Consider the following 21,949-nt stretch of genomic DNA (forward strand, 5'->3'; position numbering starts at 1 on the left):
TGGCGAAAAATGGCAGCACACTCATGTCAAAATCCTTCCCTCTACATGGTAGCACACCCATGTCGAAAATGTCTAGTTTTTAGTAAATAAACCCGGTATTTTGTGGTAAGTGTGGTTACGAAAATTGTAGGTACTCCTGGTTCATGTCATACCCACTACAATGTACATACAATCATTTTCCCCTTTTTTGGTAGTAAGTATGCCTAATTTGTAGTTAGCACACCCTGTTTATATAGTAATTATGGTATTTGAAATGGTATGTACAATCTATTCATGGCATACCTAACAACAACACCACGAACATACCAAACAAGGTCACTATTTTTTTTTAATAACTACCAAACAAGGTCACTATTGATCAAACAACAAGAGCCACCAAGGCACATCAACATTTGATCAAACAAAAAGAGCCTTCTATCACATTCATCTTGGAGAGTATACGATATGAAGAGTATACAATGTATTTGCTTGGAGAGTATACAAAAAGAGCCTTCTATCACATTCATCTCGGAGAGTATACAATGTATTTGCTTCCAATCTCTAAACATATATATCAGTAGCATCACAAAATAGAACGATCCATCAAAAAACTCCAACGCCAAAAATGTCTTGAGTCAATAACGCACCAAAAAATGGTTGTCCATTTTCATGTTACTTGCAAAACAGCCACCACCGATGCATTAAACAAGTGATACAAGAATTAGTATGATAGTATCTACTATCCATTAATCCATCAAAACAACTAAACAAAGGTCAAACAAATTTCACAGATTCACAAATACGATGGTCATGAAACAACCAGTCTGATACTTACTACATAGCATTTTCTAAAAGGACACACCTGCTTCGCCTTCAAACCTCGCCTTCAAATATAAGGTTGAAAACCCCAAGCGTAGGGCTAGGTCGTCGGTAGCATAATATCCGGAAGTCCGGGATCGTACCCACAGAGAATTCGAATGTAGCTTAATCGGATTGTAGGTTTTATAAGGTGGATTGTGGCGTTTAAGACGGCCAACTTGGTTTTGCTTTGAAACGATGAAAATTGCCAAGGCAAAAGACTAGGAAAACGCCTAATTAACTTAAAGGAGGCAAGTCTAGGGATCGTCTAACCCTTGACTTGAGCCGTTACCGGTTCTCAATTATAACTCAGGCGGGAGTCACGACCGCGTGCTCACGCCCGGAGAATTTAGCTTTAAAAGACTATGTTTCTCGAGAGATGTGATTAACCGGAATTAAATCAACCTATTTTTGCTAATGTATCTAACACGTAGGGGGCCACGAGCCCTCAATATGTTGCTTGCCAAGACCGCTTGACTAAACTTCATACCAAGGAGTTAACACGCCTCGCTTAGACCAAAAAGGCTAGGTTAATGAAATTCCGAAAACCAAGATTTTAAGCCCGAAGGTTTGAGAACCAAATAACCACCTAAGTCCTCGGGAAAGATTACCCCGAAACTTGGCCGATCAACTACTCACACATAGCTAAAGCATGGAAGAAAGCATAAAAACGAGACATGACTTTTAACCGATAAAAACGAAAACAAACTTGATATTATAAAAGATCTAGTCCGTAGGAACAACTTTAATAAACGAGAAATTAACAAATGAGAATTACTTACTTGAGTTCTTAGAGATTACACTAGAAAAGCTTGAAAGACATTAATGGAGGAAAAATTAAAGCTAAAAATTAACTTGATACCAAAGGGGAGAGAAGAGACCCCTATTTATACACAATGGGTTTCTCTCTCCTCAAATATCTAAAAACATGCTATTAAAGACAAGTATTTCATAAATGGAAAGCCCAAAAAGTAGCAAAATATCTGGCCGAAAGCTCTCCGTATCGATACAGATTAAGCAAAGTATCGATACCACATCGTTAAGCTGAAAAGGCCAATCTCCCGTAACGCGCCCGTATCGATACGGTTTATGGCCGTATCGATACGGAACTCTCTGCCTGCCCAATTAACCAACGCGTATCGATACGGTCCATAAGCCGTATCGATACGCAGAGCTTATCTCCAAAACTTCAGGCCAGCCTCCAAGACTTGGCACCCGACGGCTCCCAGCAACTTTCACAGCGCCACAATACCTTATTTTCATTCTCTAAAGTTAAGTAAAGACTACATTTTAAACCTTTCTTTTACCTTTTCTTTACTTTAATTTATTTAATGAAAATAAGAAAGTACCCCCCTTTGGAAACAATGGCATTACCAGAATTTCAAGATTTCAATTAAATCAAAATGTCAACCCCCTACTTTTAGTGTAAAATGGAAATCTGCACATTTTCCGCAAGAGAAAATGACTCAAAATATGACCTTGCTCTTCAAATAAAACTTTGTAACTTTGTAGTTACTCTTACAAAAATTCAAGGATCAATTACCGCCATTTTTAATCTCGAGAATCGATACTTTTTCTGAAAGTCATTTTTTCATACTTAGACAGATTTTAAGGGGCCGACAGGGTCTTCGGGTACTTGGAAGCACTTGGGCCATCCATGGCGTTAAAATGCGCCTTATTTGCACGTTTTACCTGAAAACACTAAAAACACACCTTACGTGCAATATTGTTATAAAAGCTAGATAAATGCAAGTTAAAGCAACATAAAACGGGACTAGTCGCACCAAATATCTACAATATTGGGTGCGCATCAACACCACATCACTCCATTATGGTAGAATGAACTCCTTGTGAGATGGTTCTTTTCCCTATCAAAATAAGTACAAAAAATTAATCTCAATATATCCATTGGGACACCATACCATGTCCAAAGGGGATAATTTCCATTTTCTTGGCCACAATGTTAAAATGGTGAAAAGAACTGAGCAAGCATACAAAAGTTACAGAGGAAATAAGCTAGTTGCGTAAGCTTTTAGGCACTAGCAAGATTCCAAAAGTTTCAGAGGAAATAAGCTAGTTGCTTAAGCTTTTAGGTGCTAGCAGGATTCTCCATGTATGGCAAACTTTATTCTGTTACTTGAGTAAAAGACATCCTCATGGTCAACAAAAGAAAAAGAGGACGAATACAGTATGGGGAGATTGGTGGTGATCAAGGTTGTCAATACTGTACCGGCCAGCGTACCGTTTTCACTACTGGAATGGTACGTACCGGTACTGGACTGTATCCCGGTACCGTTCCGGATTTACCGCAATTAATATTTTATATATATATTTAATATATATCTACCATATTTTAAGTATAAACATAAATAAAATGTAAAAAAAAAAAAAAAGAGAGAGAGGGTAATTTTGTATCGGCCGGAACACCGGAAAATGTCTGGAACAGGCCGGTATTGTCCGGTACACCCGGTATTGGCCGGAACAGACCGGTATTTCAACCGGAACGGAACATGACTCTTTGCGTTCCGTTTACGCACCGGTACGGAACGGATTTGACAGCTTTGATGGTGATTGCTAAACCAACAAAAGTTTTAAAAGCAACAGGGGCGATGCTTGAGGAAGGCATATTTCAATTCTCTTCTCAGAAATAGTAATCGTTTCGTTGCTTGGTGCTGGTCCTAAAAACCAAGGGTGATGGGAGTGGTTTACTCGCAAAGTAAAATTCTCCCAAGGCAAATGTTGGTATTAACTTTCAGACACCAAATTGTTACCAACAATAATCCAGAAAAAATGAACAGAAACTTGGTTGCTCATTTTCGAAATTCTGAAATGGTATAGGATCAAGTAATCCCTCCAATTTGATAATATGGATAACGAGTGTCATGTGCGACTGAAAATAAAAAATACATCTAAATTGCTACATCTTTTTCTCAGACAAAAATGCTAATGTCAAATGATTAGAGTAAATCTCTTTTGCAATCAAATTATATGTAATATCCCATAAGATCGTAGATGAACAACACCATTAACATTTCCTAAGATACTGGCAAAAGCAAGAAAGGGTGAATGATAACTTCTATGATGAATAATGGAAATAAGAACTTAAAATGGGACTGAAAAGTAGCACATCATAAAACATCTCCAAGCGATCGTGTTTCAATGGATAGTTCATTAAGCTTCAGACTTAAAACAAAGTGAGAACGTAGTACACTATACACTGTCAACAAGAATTTGTCACCTCCTCATACCAATATAATTAGGCAGTAGGCACTCGACAAACTAATCTGCAGATGGGAAGGTAATGTCAACAAGCATCAGTGTCTTTCTCTCTTTATCTGGACAAAACTTAGGGATTGGGCACGCCGTGATATTATTATCTAATTGACTGATTTCCCATTAAATTATTATCTAATTCTTAAAGACGACGTTAGAGTATTCCCACCTTAACAAGTCGTTGCTGGTTGGTCTATGAAACATGGAGGAATTTATTTAGATTTCACTTCCAAAGTACAGAGAACAAAAAAGGTTTTCAATTCAATTTTGGGGAACAAAATAAATCAAAAGCAAGAAACAAATTTTATCTTATAATTAGGGAAGTGAGGAACTTGTCGTGGTTGAGAATGGCAATGGCCGACATTTTGGAGCAAAACCCTAAGTTTTGGTACGAACTAAGCCCTATCTCACGCACTCTCTCCAATAACTCGCCCAATCTCACCAATTTCTCTGGATTTGGTGAGAAACGGGAAGAGCCCACAAACTCAGTTCACAACGGCCTCAATACGAGTGGCGGTGCAGAGGTGTTTGTGTTTTGTAGTGGTGGCTGTGTGTTCTAAAGAGTGAGAGAGAAATACCTAGCACAATGGAGGAGAGGGCTTTTCATTGTGATCATCTGTTAAGGATGAGAGAGGGCTTTTCGTCGTTTGCTTAGGGGCTATGGAGGTGGAAGAGCTATGGAGGTTTCCGTCGTCGACTGTGCAGAGGAAAGAGAAGTGGAGGTGGAGGAGCCGTGGACAGAGGTGAGCGACGTGGAGAGGAGAGAGAGGCAGGAGGGAGGAGGGGCCAAAATAATTTTAGGGCTCTCACATATTTCACGTTAACGGGTAATAGGAGGTAACGGGGAGAGAGAAGGATTTCTCTACCAATGGCTGGAATTAAAGAAATAAGATCCAACAGTTCACAAGCAATGGGAGTACATGCTCCCAAACCGCTTGAGAGCATCGTAGCCGGACCCCTCACCGCATCACGCGAGGCCCACCTACCCTAATGCTGACGTGATAATGCACACGTGGCACGCAACCCCATTCCCAAAAACGAAGAAAGACTCCTTCCTCTCTTTCAACGTCTGGTGAAAACCTCTCTCTCTACAATCCCCACCGTCTCTCTCCTCTCTCTCTCTCTCTCTCTCTGTCTGTGGCCAAGTTCGAGTCGCCCCATGGCCACGCCGAAGCCCCGGTCGGGGCGATCCACCTCTCTTCGCGAGCCCGGCGACAACATTCGACTCACTGAGTCCGAGAAGATCGAAGGCACTGGTAGCTGGGAGACCCTCGAATGGACCAAGATCGAGGTTATACATTTATGTGTATATATACATATATTTTTTTTCTAGGGTTTCTTTGTTCAATGATCGTTCACGCAGGGTTGTTTTTCGAGTAATGTCCGTAACTGAATTCGTTTCCTTTTTTCTCTGCGATTCATAGCCGGCTCCGAGGTCTGTTCCTGATGGGTTGCTAGGGTTTTTGCTTGAAGCGGAACAGGTCATAGTAGAGGTATGTATTTATACACGTACTCTTCAAGAATGCTATCATTATTCGATTATTGTGCGTAATGGTAAGAATCCTGGTTCACTTTTAGGTAAATCGTGAATGATCTTAGTGCATACGAAAGATTATAAACAGTAGTGAACGAATCTTGAAGTTCCAAAATGTTTCTTTTGTGTGGAAAATAATTGTTGACGTGCGGTAATTCAACTAGACCTCCGTAATTTACTTATCAAAAAAAAATTTACTTATCAAAAAAAAAAAACTAGACCTCCGTAATTTCTGCCCACTTTTTGGTTTAAACTTTAGGGAAGTTTAAGGATGATCGCGAAGATTGCAATTAAAAGAAAAAAAAGTTCACAGGTTTTTTCCCCCTTCGGAATTAGAGGAATTGTTTGATGAATTTTACAAGTTCTTTGACTTTCTAAATTTCTTGAACAGTATACATATGTGAGGAGAATGACCTACCTAGAAATCCATGAAAACAAGAGATTTAGGCCATTTGGTCCGTATAGTTTAGTGGAAAAACCTACTAATTCTGGCTGTAAGCAGCTTTCTCCAATGTGGTGTGGTGATTAGGAGGAAATAGTTTGAGTCTCTTGGGTAATTTTGGAGGAGACTCATTGCCATTAATCTCAGGCCGCTGACTTATTCGGAGTATAACCTTGGTGGGGCGGGGTCGGCTATGGCTCAATCCCATCTTGAGGAGACGCAAACTTTTGAACCCTTCCTTGGAATATGTGGTAAAATTATTGTTCATCGTTGAATGGTATCTTAACGTGTATTAAAGTTTCTAAAGATCCCTCAGTCTTTCTAGAATAGTTCAGTTCAATAACAGGATATTTGGTTTTGGCCAGACTTAGAATTACCATTTCTTGCAGATATGTAAAGCATGATAATGCCATATACAAAGAATAATTAGGTCAACAAAAGAGTAATTCGTCTAGGCCAGACATGAATTAACAAAATTTTAACTTACGATATACACATCAAGCAATGCAAATGTGCATATTGTTTTCACGTGCATGTGAATTCGATATGCATTGAATATTTCTTGTATGGTAAATCGTAACTGCTCTTTCTCTTGCTTTGGAACTCTTCTTTTGTGTGATATTATAACTTTCGGACACAATCTTCCCTTACCTATGGTTTCCTTGATAGATTTTAGACCAGTTTGGCTGTATACTCTATCCATGCACGTTCTTCTCTAATGTGTAGATTTATGAGTTTTTTTTTTTTTTTTTTTTAATTCATTTGATTTTACCAATACACGGCTCAAAAAGAAAAGAGGGGAAGGGTTGTGGAAAGAGAGGAATCCAAGTTCAAAATTTTGGGACTAGGCTAGGAAACGAAAAGAAGCGGCTGTAAAATGATTAGTTTATCTGATTTGAATAGTATACTCAAGGAATCTCAACTGGAATTGTACACGATCAAGGCGAAGCTAGAAAAGAATACACAAGATACATGGGGCCTATGGCCTACCAGTTCCCTTCAACCACATTTTGGATAGCAATTTAATATTTATTATTTTAGGAAAGTTCAAACTTCAACTTTTTGAAGTGAGCCCTATGGCACTGCATCTTTAGTTTTTTTAACCGAATGTCTACTGAATACTAGCGAACAAGACAGGTATTATTGTAGATATAACATGACAAAATTATGCAGTTAGCTTTACTGAGAGAGGTTACACGTCTACGCGCTCATATATTGTGAAGCCTTTGTATATTACTCTCGTACTTATACCCAGGACTTGTCTTTGTTTGGTTTACATCGCCTTTTTGTGTAAACAAATATTAAACAGACCTGCATAACGTTGGAAACATTTATTTGACCTTATTTCTGAGTGTTGAACCTGTCATGCCGTTGAGGACTTTCCTCCTTTCCAGGGGATATGCTTTGTTACTGTCCGCCATAGTATACGGCTAACTAGGTTAAAAAACATTGTAACTATTGGCTGTTCATCCGATTTCTTTATTTGGTTATGCTACTAGATAAGGCTTGTTGAGTTTTGCAAGTTTGGTTGCAGGGATATTATGGTGTTGTTCTAGTAAACACAGATGAGGCAGGTACCTTATTTGTAACCAATTATCGCCTTCTTTTTCTGGTAAGGATCCTATTCTTTTTAAACTCTCGTTTAATCTCCTTTTTTGGATCCAATATGGTTGATATCTTCAATATGTTCCTAACGTTTTTGCTTCCTTTTTAAAGAGTGAGGGATCCCGGAACATAATTCCTCTTGGCACCATCCCCTTGGCTACGATCGAGAAGTTCAACAAAATTGTGAGTCTACTTCTGGTTTCTTGTCTAAAACAATCTTTTCTTTTTATCACATTCCCATGTTCATGATTCAGGACTTCATTGTAAAAAGGCAAAAAGTCTATCGCTCTGTGCCTCTGTCAAAGATTTAAGTATTGGTTTTTGCAGTGTTAAGGTTCCCGAGGAGTTAGCATTAGAGTGTTTGAGGAATGAAATTATGGTTTATGCGGGGAGAGTTTAGTTCGTTGCAAGACCAAGCTTGTTAGGCCAAGCCAGAATGTTAGCTTGGTCTGACCATGAATGGGATTCAATTGTCTATACATTGAAGGACTTGCACTTATAAAGATTAGGATAATACTGCAAAATGTTGCAATATGGTATTATAGTTACTACTGCTTTTAGAGGAATGAGGAATCTGAAGTAGGAGTCATTTAACTACCCTTACAAAGTTCAGCTGAGTTTTTTGCTGACTCGAGTAATATTGCAGCGATGCTATCTATATTTACCTGCATGTTTATATCCAACATTGGTGTTGAGGGGTGATTTGCACGTCATTTTTCTTGTCTCCAGTTATGCTCAGATATAAGTTGTTTGGTAAAGTGTGCATGCACGTTGAAATTATTGAGTAACATTGACACAATCTGGGGTTGGTTTGGTGGTTGACAAGATGACTTTTGTTACAAGAAGAGGAACTTCTCTAAAGCAGAGGTCTTTGGCCCACCTCTTCAGATTAAACCCCAGATATCTTCGATTACCCGCAAACCACCTGAGTTAGTGAAGCCTGGGAGACACCGTTGACAACTTGTCATTTATGGTTGAGGTTGTGGATTCAATGTTGGTACTGGTGAAATTTAAAATATAGGAAAGTTTGAACCTGCCAGGACCTGGAATTGAATTTTAAATAGTTTCTAAAAGCCGCCTTGACATTGCAAATGTTGCAGGTCATTTTGTCAAAGGCTATAAGCTTCAACTGGACAACATATGTGCCTGTTCATCGGGTCACTTATGAACCGTTAGCATAGTCTGGTTTGATTTCCCTATTGAGGCAAGATAAAGAGATTGTAAAAGATGAGGATTATTCAGTTTTAGGGTAATCGTAATAGGGAGAAAACCCATTAGGGTTAATTTCATTCAACGTAAAATATATGTATACAAGTTGTATAATAATTGCACTACGGTCCTAGATACTTAAACTAATTACATGATAAGACACATAATTACACTAGATACAAATAGATCCATCATCTAACACTCCCCCTCAAGTTGGTGCGAAAATATCAATCAAGCTCAACTTGGAACACAATAGGATGAAAACTCTTGCTACCCAGATTATGAGCAATGTTAATGGCAGCTTTATTGTCGCAGTAGAGTTTCATCGGAACACTGTTAGCAAACCCCAAATCACGTAACAAAGTTTGGAGCCACAAGAGCTCGCAACACCATGAGCCATAGCTTTATATTCAGCTTTTGCATTAGACCTGGTGACTACCGATTTCTTGTTACTTCGCCAGGTAATCAGATTACCCCCAAGGAAAGTGCAATAGCCAGAAGTAGAGCGCCTATCATCCACAGAACCAGCCCAGTCAGCATCAGTGAATGCCTCCAATCGCAATGGCCATGATTAGAGAACAAAATTCATTTTCTTGGAGCTGATTTCAGATACCTCAAAATACGATAAACTGCATCTAGATGTGAAGTACGAGGATCATGTATAAACTGACTAACAACACCTACTGCATAAGTAATATCTGGTCGAGTGTGGGCCAAGTATATTAGTCGATCCACAAGTCGCTGATACCTCTCCTTATCAGTACGCTCCCCAGTGTTTTAAAAAGCGCGCAAAGTGAGCGAAGTGCGAGGCATGCGCTTCGAAGATGTGGGCTATAGCACAGAACCCTAAGGCGCGCGAAAGGCGCTGAAGCGCGCGCCATGGTGCAAAGCGCTGAGGCGTGCGCTTTTCGTCTGTGAGCCAAAAATCAGATCTGACGGCTCTCATCCATACATAACATGTTCGCAATGCACTGAATAATTCTTTCTTTTAAGTCGATTTCAACCCTAATCGATCATACCCAGCAGAGCAGCTTTAATGACAGCTGCTTTTGCTCCTTTTCTTCTCCTCCTGTTCAATCGAGAGATAGCAGCTCCAGGTAAGCTCCTCCTCCTCCACCTCCTCCTTCTTCTTTTCACGTCCCTGTTTTTTTTTTTTTTTTTCTTCTTCTTCTCATCATGTCTCTGTTTTTTTTTTTTTTTTTTTTGCTTCTTCTTCTTCTTCTCGCGTCTCTGGTTTTATTTCTTCTTCTTCTTCTCACATCTTTGTTTTTTTTTCTTCTCCTTCCTCTTCTTCTTCTTCTTCTCCCACATCTTTGTTTTTTTATTTTTTTATTCCTTCCATAACAGAAAATCAAAATTTCAAATTAGTTAGACTGTAGAAAATCGAAATTTCTGTCTCTTCCACGTCTCTTTATGCCTCTAGATTTTATAGCCTTTAATCCTTATGTTATGTTACTAGGGCTAAACATTATTATGTAAGCTTTTCATGGGTGATATGTTATGTTTAGTGTTTGGTACTTTCGTTTAACCATTGATATGTTATGTTTTATGACATTTGAAAGTTTTACAAGTGTTTGTGTTGAAAACTTATTCTAATAAAATTTGCCTCGTTGCGAAGAAAAAAAAAAAATTGCGCTTCGCGTCAATAAAGCGCGCGCTGCGCCTCGCGCTAAAGCCCCAGGGGACCGTTGCGCCTTTCACCATTTAAAACACTGACGCTCCCCCATATCTCCACTAAGATGATGATTCGCTTCAATAGGAGAATCTACAGGTCTACAGCCCAACATACCTGTTTCTTCCAAAAGATCAAGTATATACTTGCGTTGCGAAATAAAGATACCTCTATCAGACCTCGCTACTTCCATTCCAAGTATCTCAATGATCCCAAGTCTTTAAACTCAAACTTTTGAGCTAGACGAGACTTAGGGTTATGAATCTCACTCACATCATTGTCTGTCATTATTATGTCATCAACATAAATAATAAGGACAACAATCTTATCATTACTTCGCCGGATGAACATCGTATGATCTGCATGGCTCTGCTTGTAACCAAAACTCAACATAGCCTTAGAAAACCTGCCAAACCAGGCTCTAGGTGATTGCTTCAGCCCATAAAGTGCCTTCTTCAATCTACACACCTTTCCTTTACTTGCAGGAGAAGAGAAACCCGGTGGAATATCCATATAAACTTCCTCCTCTAAATCACCAAGAAGGAATGCATTTTTCACATCAAACTGCTGAAGAGGCCAATTCAAGTGGGCAGCACAAGAGAGGAGAGCTCGCACAGAATTCATCTTCGCTATCGGAGCAAATGTCTCCTCATTGTCAATACCATAAGTTTGGGTAAAACCTCTGGCAACAAGCCTTGCCTTGTATCTCTCAACTGTACCATCCGCCTTTTGCTTAATAGTGAACACCCACTTGCAACCTACTGGTTTTTTCCCTCCTGGAAGTGACTAGATCCCAGGTGCCATTCTTTTTCAAAGCTGTCATCTCTTCTATCATAGCTCCTTTCCACTTAGGTATCTGGAATGCATCATGTCAATTCTGTGGAATAGATATAGTGGAAAGAGAAGAGACAAATGCATGGTACGAAGGAGACAAACGGTCATAAGAAACAAATTGTGAGATAACATCTTGAGTACAAGATCTAACACCATTTCGAATAGCAATAGGAAGATTGTCAGGATCCATAGGAGGAGGTTCAATAAGAGAAGAATTATTACCAGAAGAGTTAGTTGAGGAATCTGGAACTGGAGTGGGTAATTGTGATTGACAAGGTGGTAACGTACATGAAGACTTTCCATTTTTCCGTCTAGCATACCTCTGTAAGCCAGCTCCCTGCAGTCGTCGTCGTGCAGGTAGTTGTTCCTCAATGTCACCACCAATATCATGTTTCCCTTTCAACAGATACTGGTTCCTCTCCAGTGTTTTCTTTCTTCCCCTCACTACGATCATAGAAAAATTTCTCTCCCGCACTATGATTATAAAAGGTAAACATCTATTCCTCTTGCTGATGCTCCCCCTGAGGAGATGGTTTGGAGGGAGAATAAAAAACATCTGTTTCCCAAAAGGTAACATCCATAGAGACAAACATCTTTCTCGAATAAGGATTATAACACTTATAACCTTTCTGGGTAGGAGAGTACCCAACAAAAATACACTTATGGGCTTTATGTCCCAGCTTGCCCCCAGAAGGTTTGGAGGTATGAACAAAACACACACAACCAAACACCCTAGGTGGAAGAGTCGTAACTCGACAACTGCTTGGCAAGCATTCAATGGGTGTTTTAAAATTAAGGACACTGGATGGCATACGGTTGATAAGATACATGGCAATTAAAATAGCTTCTCCCCATAAGTGTGTAGGAACATTCATAGTGAACAAAAGGGATCGAGCGACCTCGGCAAGATGACGATTTTTACGTTCAGCGATTCCATTTTGTTGTGGAGTGTCAACACAAGTCGTCTGAAAAACAATACCATTATCATCTAGATATGTCCGAAAAAATCTTATCAATATACTCAGTTCCCATTATCACTCCGAATAATTTTAATATGTGTATCAAACTGAGTGCACACCATCTTATGAAAAGATTTGAAACAGGAAAATACTTCATTTTTTGACTGGAGTAAGTACACCCATGTGGCACGAGAATACCAATTAATAAAAGTAATAAACCATCGATAGCCCTTTAAAGAAGTAACAGGAGAATGACCCCAAAATTAGAATGGATAACCATAAATGGAGAATCACTTCGTTTATTAATAGGTGCATAAAAAGAGCGTTTATGTTTCCCAGACTCACATGCTTCACAAAAAAACTGCTCCCTAAGATAATGTTTAACTAAAGTAGGAAAGAGTTTCTCTAATATCCCAAAAGAGGGATGACCCAATCTATGGTGCCACCGATGTAACAAAGAAAGAGTGGAACTCATATGTGCCTGTAGAACTTGTCCACATGATAAAGATGGCTGAGATGGATGAGGTGCATGCTCCAGATAATAGATACCACCAAGTGCTTTACCATTGCCAATTACCTTCTCCGTTTCCAGTTCCTGAAAGACACATTGAGTAGGAGAAAATGTCATAGAACAGTTTGCAGAATGGGTAAAACTACTAACCGTAAGAAGGTTAGTTGCAAAGTTTGGAATATGGAGGACTGAAGAGAGAGAGATAAGAGGAAGAATAGTGAACGGAACCTTTCCCTAAAATAGCAGAGAATGACCCATCGGCAATTCGAACCTTATCTTTACCAGAACAAGTAGAATGAGAATAAAAAACAGAGGAACAACCTGTCATATGATCTGAAGCACTAGAATCGATAATCCAAGGTATACCGGAGGAGGAGGCAGTAAGTGCACTAGCTGAAATACTTGGAGGAGGCAGTAGGAGTTGCTGTGGAAGTAGGAGTATAGTAGAGGAAGAATCAGTCCGAGCCATAAGACGCCTGAGAGCTTGCATCTCCCCCTGAGAGAAATCGCCAACAGAATCAGAAGGTGACTGAACTCCTGAATTGAACCCAGAATCAGACAAGGTAGCAAACTTTGAAATATGTGCTTGAGCCTGAGAATGCCCGGGACTACGACCTTGACCTCCACGTCCACTGCCTCGCCCACGAAAAGGACGACAATGTAACTTCCAACAAAAATCCTTGGTATGTCCAGTGTTATGGCAATAATCACACTGGAGTGACATACGATCTATGTTCCCACCAGCCACTGGTAGTACCAGACTGAGTCTGAGACTTTCCACTGCCAGACCTAAACTGTCCCTGCGGAATAGCAACCAAGGCAGAACGATCAGAAGTAGGAGCTTGTAACATATCACCCCTTCTGCTCTCCTCCTGCTGAACAATGGCATAGGCCTCTTCCAAAGATGGAAACGGAACACGACCCAACACCTGCACTCTAATTGGATCATACTCCACATCTAGACCAGCAAGAAAGTCATACACACGCTCTTTCTCTATTCTTTTTAACCAAGCACCAGCGTCAATGGAGCAGACTGCCTGAAACCCTTGATAATAATCAAATTCTTGCCAGGCCTCACTGAGATCAGCAAAGTAAACAACAGATTGTGTTGATCCATAGTATGAAGCCACTTTTGCAACTCAAAACACTAAGCATCATTGCCCTGCTGAGAATAAGTTTGTTTGACAATAGTCCAAATTTGATATGGAGTGTTAAGAAGCAAGAAAGGACTACGAATATCAGCCTTCATAAAATTAAACAACCAGGTCATGGCTAAAGATCGATGAGACTTAAACATCTTGAGTTCAACATCAGTAGTAGGCTCAGTAACAAGGCCTTCAATGAACTCAGATATCTCTTTAGCTTCAATTGCTAATGTAAAAGTACTAGACCAAAGTAAATAATTTGTGCCATCCAGTTTGATGGGACAAATATCCAGTGGAGAGTTATCTAGAGTCCGTCCCTACATGACTCAACTCATCCTTGCCACTAGCGGAAGCCTGTTTTTTCTTTTCTAACATCTTGAAAGCAGAAAAATAATGCCAAATAAACAATAAACAATGCTCCCAGCAGCTTTAGAACTTCAAAAACAATAAATAAAGGTTCCAATAGCCCTAGAACTTCAAAAAAATCAACTGAATACCTTCGGATCTGACTGAAACAGTGTTGAAACTTCGTGAAAGAAGAAAAAAACAGATCTGATCGGCGAGAAAAAATGACGGCGACAGCAGCAGATCTGATCGACGACAACAAACAACAGTAGCGACTGCAAAAAAAAAAGAAGAACAGATCGATGGCGATGGCAAGCCCCGACTGATCGAAGCACTGTTCGCGAAGCACTGTTCACACGAAGCACTGTTCACGCAGCAACGAGAAGGACGTCGTAGGTCGCCAGGTTCTATCGCTCTGATACCATGTTCAGTTTTAGGGTAATTGTAATAGGGAGAAAACCCATTAGGGTTAATTTCATTCAACGTAATATATATATACATACAAGCTGTATAATAATTGCACTACGGTCATAGATACTTAAACTAATTACATGATAAGACACATAATTACACTAGATACAAATGGATCCATCATCTAACAAGAATAATGAGCACAAGAAGTAAACAAGCGATAGGAAAAAAATGCTTTCCCCCTCAAACAATTGTCTGAAGCCACACCTTCAAAACTTGAGGATTGCTATTGAAACAATAAGATTTTACGTTTGTTTTGTACTATAGAAAACTCTGACGATGATAAATTAAACTAAATAGTACTTACCCAATTAGTATCAGAAACTCAAGTGAATGAGGCCTTCAAGTCCAAGATTACAAAGTGCACTCCTGGTATGTATGATTTGTTTAAATGCTTGAAAATTACTCTTTTAACTTAACGTTCCATAGGAAGTCTTTGGTGACTTCATGTGCGTGTGTTCCCAGATGAAAGGTTCTTAACAAATTGAATTAATAGTTTTGTAGGAGTCGAGAGTAGTGAATAAGTACCCAAATCTACCACAGATCTCCTGAGTTGTATCTCTCATCTTGAGGTTCAAAAGTCTTTCAATGCTTTGGTTGAAGTTCTGAGTTTTTAAATCTGCTTCAAGTGTGATGTTCAACTTGCAGTTTGTCACATTTGTTCTAGTTTTATATCTCAACGCCTAGTGGACATGTATTAAATTCTCGGTTCTCACAATCACTTCAAGTAAAAGTATCTGTGCTCTGACTTATTATTTCAGCTTCTGCGCACACTGTTCTCGCTGTAATAGTGGCTGTGGTTCGTATAACCGACAATCTTTTCCCCTTTCTGGAATTTTCATATCTATGCTCCACAACATTGTTGCCAAGCGTGTTACAGGATCACTGTCAGACTATGTCCTGTCAAGTCGTTTTGACTGGATGGACATTTTTGTGACATCTAATCAAGTTGGTTTTGACTTGATTGCCATCTATGTGACTGTTGGCTATTATGAATTTCTTCTGATTATACTTGTATGTGTTGCTTTGCTGGGGTGTAGGCTATGAAGCTTCCATCAGCCCCTCGACAGTCAGACAGGGCTCCATCACGTCGACTGCTCCAGGTCATTGGTATGTTATTCAATAAATTGCATTGGTACTAACCAGTAACCCCAATTAATTCACTTTTTTAGGGTCAGGATTCATCAAACATAATTTGCTTTAGGATTTGTTTGTTTGAGATACAATAGCAAGTCTGAATGACATTTGCAAATTTTAGAATGCAAGCATCAATCGTACAGGTTGGCATATTGGTTGGGGTTATGGTGAAGGTGCTGGCAGTGATGCCAATAAAGGAGATGGTGATGCAGTTGTTGGCTTTAGTGTCAACTGTCGAAAATGGAGATATTTTTCCTCGTATCTCTAATTTTGTTCCCGGCTCTTCGTTAAGCAAAAATTTGTTGATGTTGTGAAGGTTGTGGCACTTGAGTTGTCAGTGGGGTGTTTATGACATGAAAGGCAGTTCATTGGCAAATTGTGATTGGAGCATTTAGTGGTGGAGCTAGCTTTGGCAATGGGGTAATGGTAAAGTGGTGGTAGTCTGGTAGTGATGGTTCGGAATTCAAAGCAATCATGTACTCGAGGTAAGTTTTGTCCATAGCCTGAACCATGTACAAAAGTAGGATTTCAGCACCTGCTTCGGGAAAATCATGTATGCTCTAATAGGTCCAAAAAGTTGTTCATCTCTGAGTTATATCCTCTTGTGGGATTTTTCAGAATTGTGATGCCTGGTCCTGAATAAATCCAGATTTCTCAGAAGGTTTTGGAAATGTGAGAAGACATTGGAGGTCAGTTTGTGGTGAATGCAATGTAGAAACAACCACCAAAAGGTTGAATAGGAAAAGTTTTAGGAAATCATTCTTGCTTGGACAGCCTGTAAATTTGGGAAAACCAACTCTAAAGTGATGTGGTTTTGGTGGTGGCAGCAAAGCAAAAAATTCTCCACTCAGCTTATCAAAGGAATAAAAAATAGGTTTCAAAGGAAAAAATTGGACCCTACTTTTGTGCTTGAGGGATGCAGCTGTTCTGCTTGAATATGCTTGTTGTGCCTTCCTTTTCGGTTCCAAAACTTTAGGAAAAAAAATAAATTGGAGCTGTGGTGGCAGTTATTTGGTGGTTTTGCAGTCCAGTTGTAAAGTATGGAGAAAGTGACGATCAAGTCTAGCGTAGTGGTGCGATTTACTTAGTTGTTTGGCTGCAACGATGATGTGGTGATGTTGGTGACTGGTAAAAAAGAAAGCTATGATGGCATAATGGGGATGGTGTTTTGGCGTGGTCGAGACAATTGTAGATGTGAATGCAGTGGTATGGAAATGATACGAAACTTGGTGTTTCGTCGAATTCCGAACCAAGTCTTGAATCCTTTTTGCCCTTCTGCTTTTCCAAGGGCTTGGAATTTAATCAATTAGTATCCTTTCCAACCAAATATTATGTCTCCAATGTTTTCGTTGGTAATTATCTGATCGACATTTTTTACTATTGCATCTACTGGTATTCCTTGTATGTGATCAATCACCTTGGTATATTTTCTCTTATCTCCAGTTGGTGTTACCCTAGGTCACATAATTCACCCGCCTAGGGCCACGAGCTGCAGATTTATTTAATTGAATTCGGGCATTAACAACCTGCTTCATTTAACCAATAACCAAAGGCTCGTAACCAAATCTGTGATTATGCATAAATGTGGTCTTCTGGCATGCTAGTCAATGCAACCTTCATGTTGAGAGCGATTGAATCATGCTAATGGAATTTTAAAAATGCATAAGCAGCATAACATTTCAACCATGTGATTATCAGGTGAAGAACCCGTTACCTCCCACGCAAGTGAACAAGTAAACTACCAATTCATCTCCTGTTGGACAAGATATATATGGTTATCTGCATTAAAAAGTTACTTTTAATTGAAATCGCAAGTATTTTAATTTGTAAGATTAATAAATTACATGATGTAGACTCGATTTTGTGGCTTAGCTGTTGGCCCCTACCATTTCATGAGTGTTTCATTTGTACTATGTCTCTCCTCGTTGTACAACTGATCCTCCTTAAAATCCTCATTGCACGTATTCTCATTTTATTAATGTCTCTTGGTTGCCTGACATTCCGTCCTGTATATTACCACTGGCCCTATAGATGTTTTGTGCAATTTTCCTTCCAATAATCTGATTCTATAGATTACATCGTGTACAACGCCTTCCAGCCTAGAAAACAAAAACGTTTATGCCATGGTTAGGAATCTTCACTTATTTGCTATTAGTACTTTTATTGTTGCTCAAAGCTTATCTCCTTTAGTCTATCCTACTACAATTAGGAATTCACTTGTTCCTGCAGATGATCTGATTGTATTCCCAACTCTATTTATGCCCCTTATAATAGATGTATCATAACTAAATTCTATGGAAGATACTAAATGTTGAGAATTTTTTCTTGACTCGGTGTTCTGTTGTTCGCATTCAACCTCCTTTTTAGAGGTTATAGTAGAATATCTTTTCTATCAGAGATAATACTCAAGTAGTAACTGAAAGATAATAACTAGGAGGGGTGCAAGGCTTCGTTTCAATAGGGACCTTTGATTATCCACACCTTCTTGGTCTGGTTGAATAGTTGTTCCCTCGTCGAATAGCTAGTTTCCTAATCAAACTAGAGGTTGTCAAGCTTGAATAAAGTTGAGCACGGGGCACGGGCCATGGAGAATCCCGAAGAAAAACGGGGGAGGAATCTTTAGACACCCTTGGTTGCATGTGATTCATATATGTAGTTGGCATGATATGCCATGAATTTAAAAATACCATTGAGTTCATCATAGTCTTCATCCTCATCATTCTTAAAGTTATTAGTTGGGGATGCAGAGATTGACTCACCTTTCCTATTATGTTGTGCAGGCAAGGATATGAGAATAATTGTCTTCGGCTTTCGCCCACGGACAAAGCAGGTCAATTGTTATCATTGGAACTTTATTTGTTTATTTCGATGCGTACGTTATATCAATGAGATGGTGTAGGCTGATGATGTTGACTTGAGCCCTTTTTTCGATTAGTATAATATCTTGATTATTGACTTTGAGTTTTGGTTTTTGATTTGTGATGAATCTGTAACCACTTAGACCCCCTATTTGGACAAAAAAAAGTTGTGTTTGTTACACGGTCTAGGAGAACTCAGCCCCAAAAGCTAGCTATTGAAGTGAGGGTGCCCTGGCTCATGCTTATACACTTCGTATTAGTTTGGACCCAGGCAATGTGGGACTTCGCTTCAAAACTTCCTTCATGCGTAGAGTGCGTACTTGGCAGCACGTGCCACATGGAGGTGAGAGACACCCTAGGTGATGCAGGACTTTGTTTCACAGTGTTACCATCATCAATAGCAGGGGTTTTTTTTTTTTTTTGTAAGAGAAACGAGGAAGAAAAGCTTGCATAAGCTCACAACTGCAACCTCGTCTTTGTAACGCCATTCACCTCCTTTAGCTGTATAAATTAGGGAACCAGTCACCTCCTTTAGTTGTATAAATCGGGGAACTCTTGGGGACCCTAGATATGTCCTTCCAAAATTAGTATTGCCCCCCAAAAGTGGAAGTAGAAAAGAAAGCATGGATGTTCTGTCTTAACTACGACATACACATGTAACTTGCATTAATTTTCTGAAGGTGATTTTTTTCTTATACTGATGTAGACATGCGTATTACTTTTTCTCAATGGTCTAATTATAGTGATGACTTAAAGATGAATTACAAAACCCTAGGATAGTTATTTAGAGGTTGGAATTTGTTTGACCTAGTCAACCAGTAAAGCACTTGTAGATGGCCTGAACAGTTGGTAGTTAAAAAGTGCCTATATAAGGAATTGTAAGGCAGTTTGAAGCTTATTTTTGAAGACACGCATTCTTTGAAACTGTATATTCTGTGAAATTTTTTATCACTTCTCACTCTGACTCAGTGACTCATATAACTTGGTGCGTTATGCACGCAAATGTGTATTTTCTCCGACACTCCTTTCAAAAGCATCAAACTTCATCTAATTTTGTCACAATTCAATGATCATTGTAGATGCCTGCACTGGAAATGTTTCATAATGATTAATTGTTTGTCTTTAGATGTTAGATAGTCCAATGTTTGTGCCGCTTATTGCTGCCTGCACGTGGTGGCACTGATGTGGTAAAATTCTAAACTTGACAGAGACGTGCTGTATTTGATGCATTGTTGAGGTGTACGAGGCCTGTAAGACTCTGGGATCTCTATGCCGTCAGTTCTCGTCCTTCTAGATTCAGTAACAACAACCCAACTGTGCGGTTACTAAATGAGTACTTTAGGCTTCTGGGAAAGGTTTCTTGTAACGCATCAGCTAGCAGTATTGAAGATGGGTCCTACACAGTGTCTAATGAATGGTGGAGAATTAGTGCAGTGAATTCAACTTATACAATGTGCCCTACTTATCCGTTTGCCTTGCTTGTCCCCAAATGCATTAGGTGAGGCATTTGGAAATCCATACTTTTTGTTTCACTTGCAAATGTCTAAACGCTATGAAAATACTCATCTCTATCTAGATTTGTCTACTTAATAATGCTTTGTTGGCCACTTATGCTAGTGATGAAGAAGTGCTCCAGGCTTCCACATTCCGTGCACGGTGTCGATTGCCTGTGATTTCATGGTGTCATCCAGGTATTAATTGGAGTCAAATGGTTAATGGCCCTTGCTTGTGCTAACCTTCATGCTGATGGGTTTATGTTTTGTTGCAGGAAACGGAGCTGTTCTCGCACGGTCATCCCAACCTCTTGTTGGTCTCATGATGAATATGAGGAGGTAATGCTGTGTTCTAGTTAAAAAAACTTCCTTTTGTTAAATGAATTCTCAGCTGAACGCCTGGACAGATTGATTTATTTTCTTACATGCACTATGAATGGGCCTTAATCTATTTCTATTCGTTTTTATGCAGCAATGCTGATGAAAAACTAGTTGCTTCACTTTGCACTCACCTTACTGGTCCAAAGCAGCCACGGAGGTAAACCTGTGCTTTCTCTTTTTACTTTCTTCTTTGCTACACCTTGCTTTGTCCTCTGTTTTGTTCTTTCTTCGGCATACATTTTTGTCTTTTTTTGCTGTTTCTTTCTTGTTTTCCTTCGTTCTTTTCTTTTTAAAGTTGATTATCTTACCTCCCGCATTATATTTGTCGCTCAAGGTTTTATTGCTTGCCAAAACTCCCCATTATGACTAAAACGTCCCATTGTGTCCTAGTTGCATTGCAACCAGCTTCATCTAGTCCCTGCATAAGCTCCAACAAGATTTGGATGTTAAAGTTGCTTCTGCAGTTAGTGATTTTGTGCCTCCTGAAGAAAACTAATCCGTGTTATTGTAACCGCATGCTAAATGTTATAAGGTGGAGTGCCTTAAAAGTATCTATAATTGTGGTATTGTGGGCTGAGAAAATGCAATCTTGGTTTTGTAGGAAGCTCTATATAGCAGATGCAAGACCTCGGAAAAATGCCTTGGCAAATGGGGCAATGGGTGGTGGTTCAGAGTCATCTTCTAATTACTTTCAGTCCGAGGTTGGTAAAATAGAGTTGTGCAGTTGCGCATTCCCCCTTGAGGATAGTAGACTTTTGTAATTTTCTGACCTCACTTAATGTTCTTATATAATTTGTTTCCAGATAGTTTTCTTTGGAATAGAGAATATACATGCAATGAGGGATAGTCTTTTTCGGCTTAGAGACTATTTAGATACTCATGGTGCAACTTCATCAGATGGAATGTCGTCATTCTTGGTAATTTTGCATTGTTTAGAAAGATGCTACTCCTGTGACTTTTTTTACCTATTTCCATATTTCTTATATGATATTCTTTATAGTAACTGATATTCTATCGTAGTACATTATATGCAATACACTCAACCGTGTCCTGTTTGGTCTTGAAAAATATGTGAAGTGCTGATGTAGGGACATGTAGGTAATTATCTTTTTTGCGTGAGTCTAAGTTTGAAAGTTGATATATTTTATGCGGGTATGAGTTGCCCCACGGGGGAAACGATACTCTTAAGAAGCATCTTGGAGGCAATACTTAGAAAGGCTGTCCAGGGCTTTACTTTGTCTCA

General features: G+C 39.3%; 1 protein-coding gene and 1 long non-coding RNA gene across 3 annotated transcripts in view; one reads left to right on the forward strand and one right to left on the reverse strand.

The window, feature by feature from the left end:
• Positions 1–327: 327 nt before the first annotated feature.
• LOC131319239 (uncharacterized) lies at positions 328–5,017 on the reverse strand. Its single transcript, XR_009197932.1, has 3 exons — positions 4,689–5,017; positions 2,655–2,705; positions 328–841 (listed from the first exon to the last, which is right to left on the reverse strand). It is a non-coding gene; the product is annotated as an uncharacterized LOC131319239 (long non-coding RNA).
• Positions 5,018–5,175: 158 nt separating this feature from the next.
• The window catches only part of LOC131318657 (phosphatidylinositol-3-phosphatase myotubularin-1-like), a 32,224-nt gene continuing 15,450 nt past the window's right edge, over positions 5,176–21,949 (forward strand). Inside the window, exons 1-12 of one of the 2 annotated variants that reach the window (XM_058348575.1) lie at positions 5,176–5,401; positions 5,535–5,603; positions 7,621–7,698; positions 7,803–7,874; positions 15,878–15,947; positions 18,755–18,804; positions 20,041–20,330; positions 20,450–20,523; positions 20,601–20,664; positions 20,798–20,863; positions 21,308–21,407; positions 21,510–21,623. In XM_058348575.1, coding sequence (XP_058204558.1) covers positions 5,270–5,401; positions 5,535–5,603; positions 7,621–7,698; positions 7,803–7,874; positions 15,878–15,947; positions 18,755–18,804; positions 20,041–20,330; positions 20,450–20,523; positions 20,601–20,664; positions 20,798–20,863; positions 21,308–21,407; positions 21,510–21,623 — 1,179 coding nt within the window. In that variant the 5' untranslated portion in view covers positions 5,176–5,269. Of the gene's footprint in view, positions 5,402–5,534; positions 5,604–7,552; positions 7,699–7,802; positions 7,875–15,877; positions 15,948–16,290; positions 16,460–18,754; positions 18,805–20,040; positions 20,331–20,449; positions 20,524–20,600; positions 20,665–20,797; positions 20,864–21,307; positions 21,408–21,509; positions 21,624–21,949 lie in introns of those variants that run through there. The other variant, XM_058348574.1, reaches the window with a different exon arrangement.

Source organism: Rhododendron vialii, chromosome 3a, assembly GCF_030253575.1.
Source record: "Rhododendron vialii isolate Sample 1 chromosome 3a, ASM3025357v1".
Taxonomy (NCBI): domain Eukaryota; kingdom Viridiplantae; phylum Streptophyta; class Magnoliopsida; order Ericales; family Ericaceae; genus Rhododendron; species Rhododendron vialii.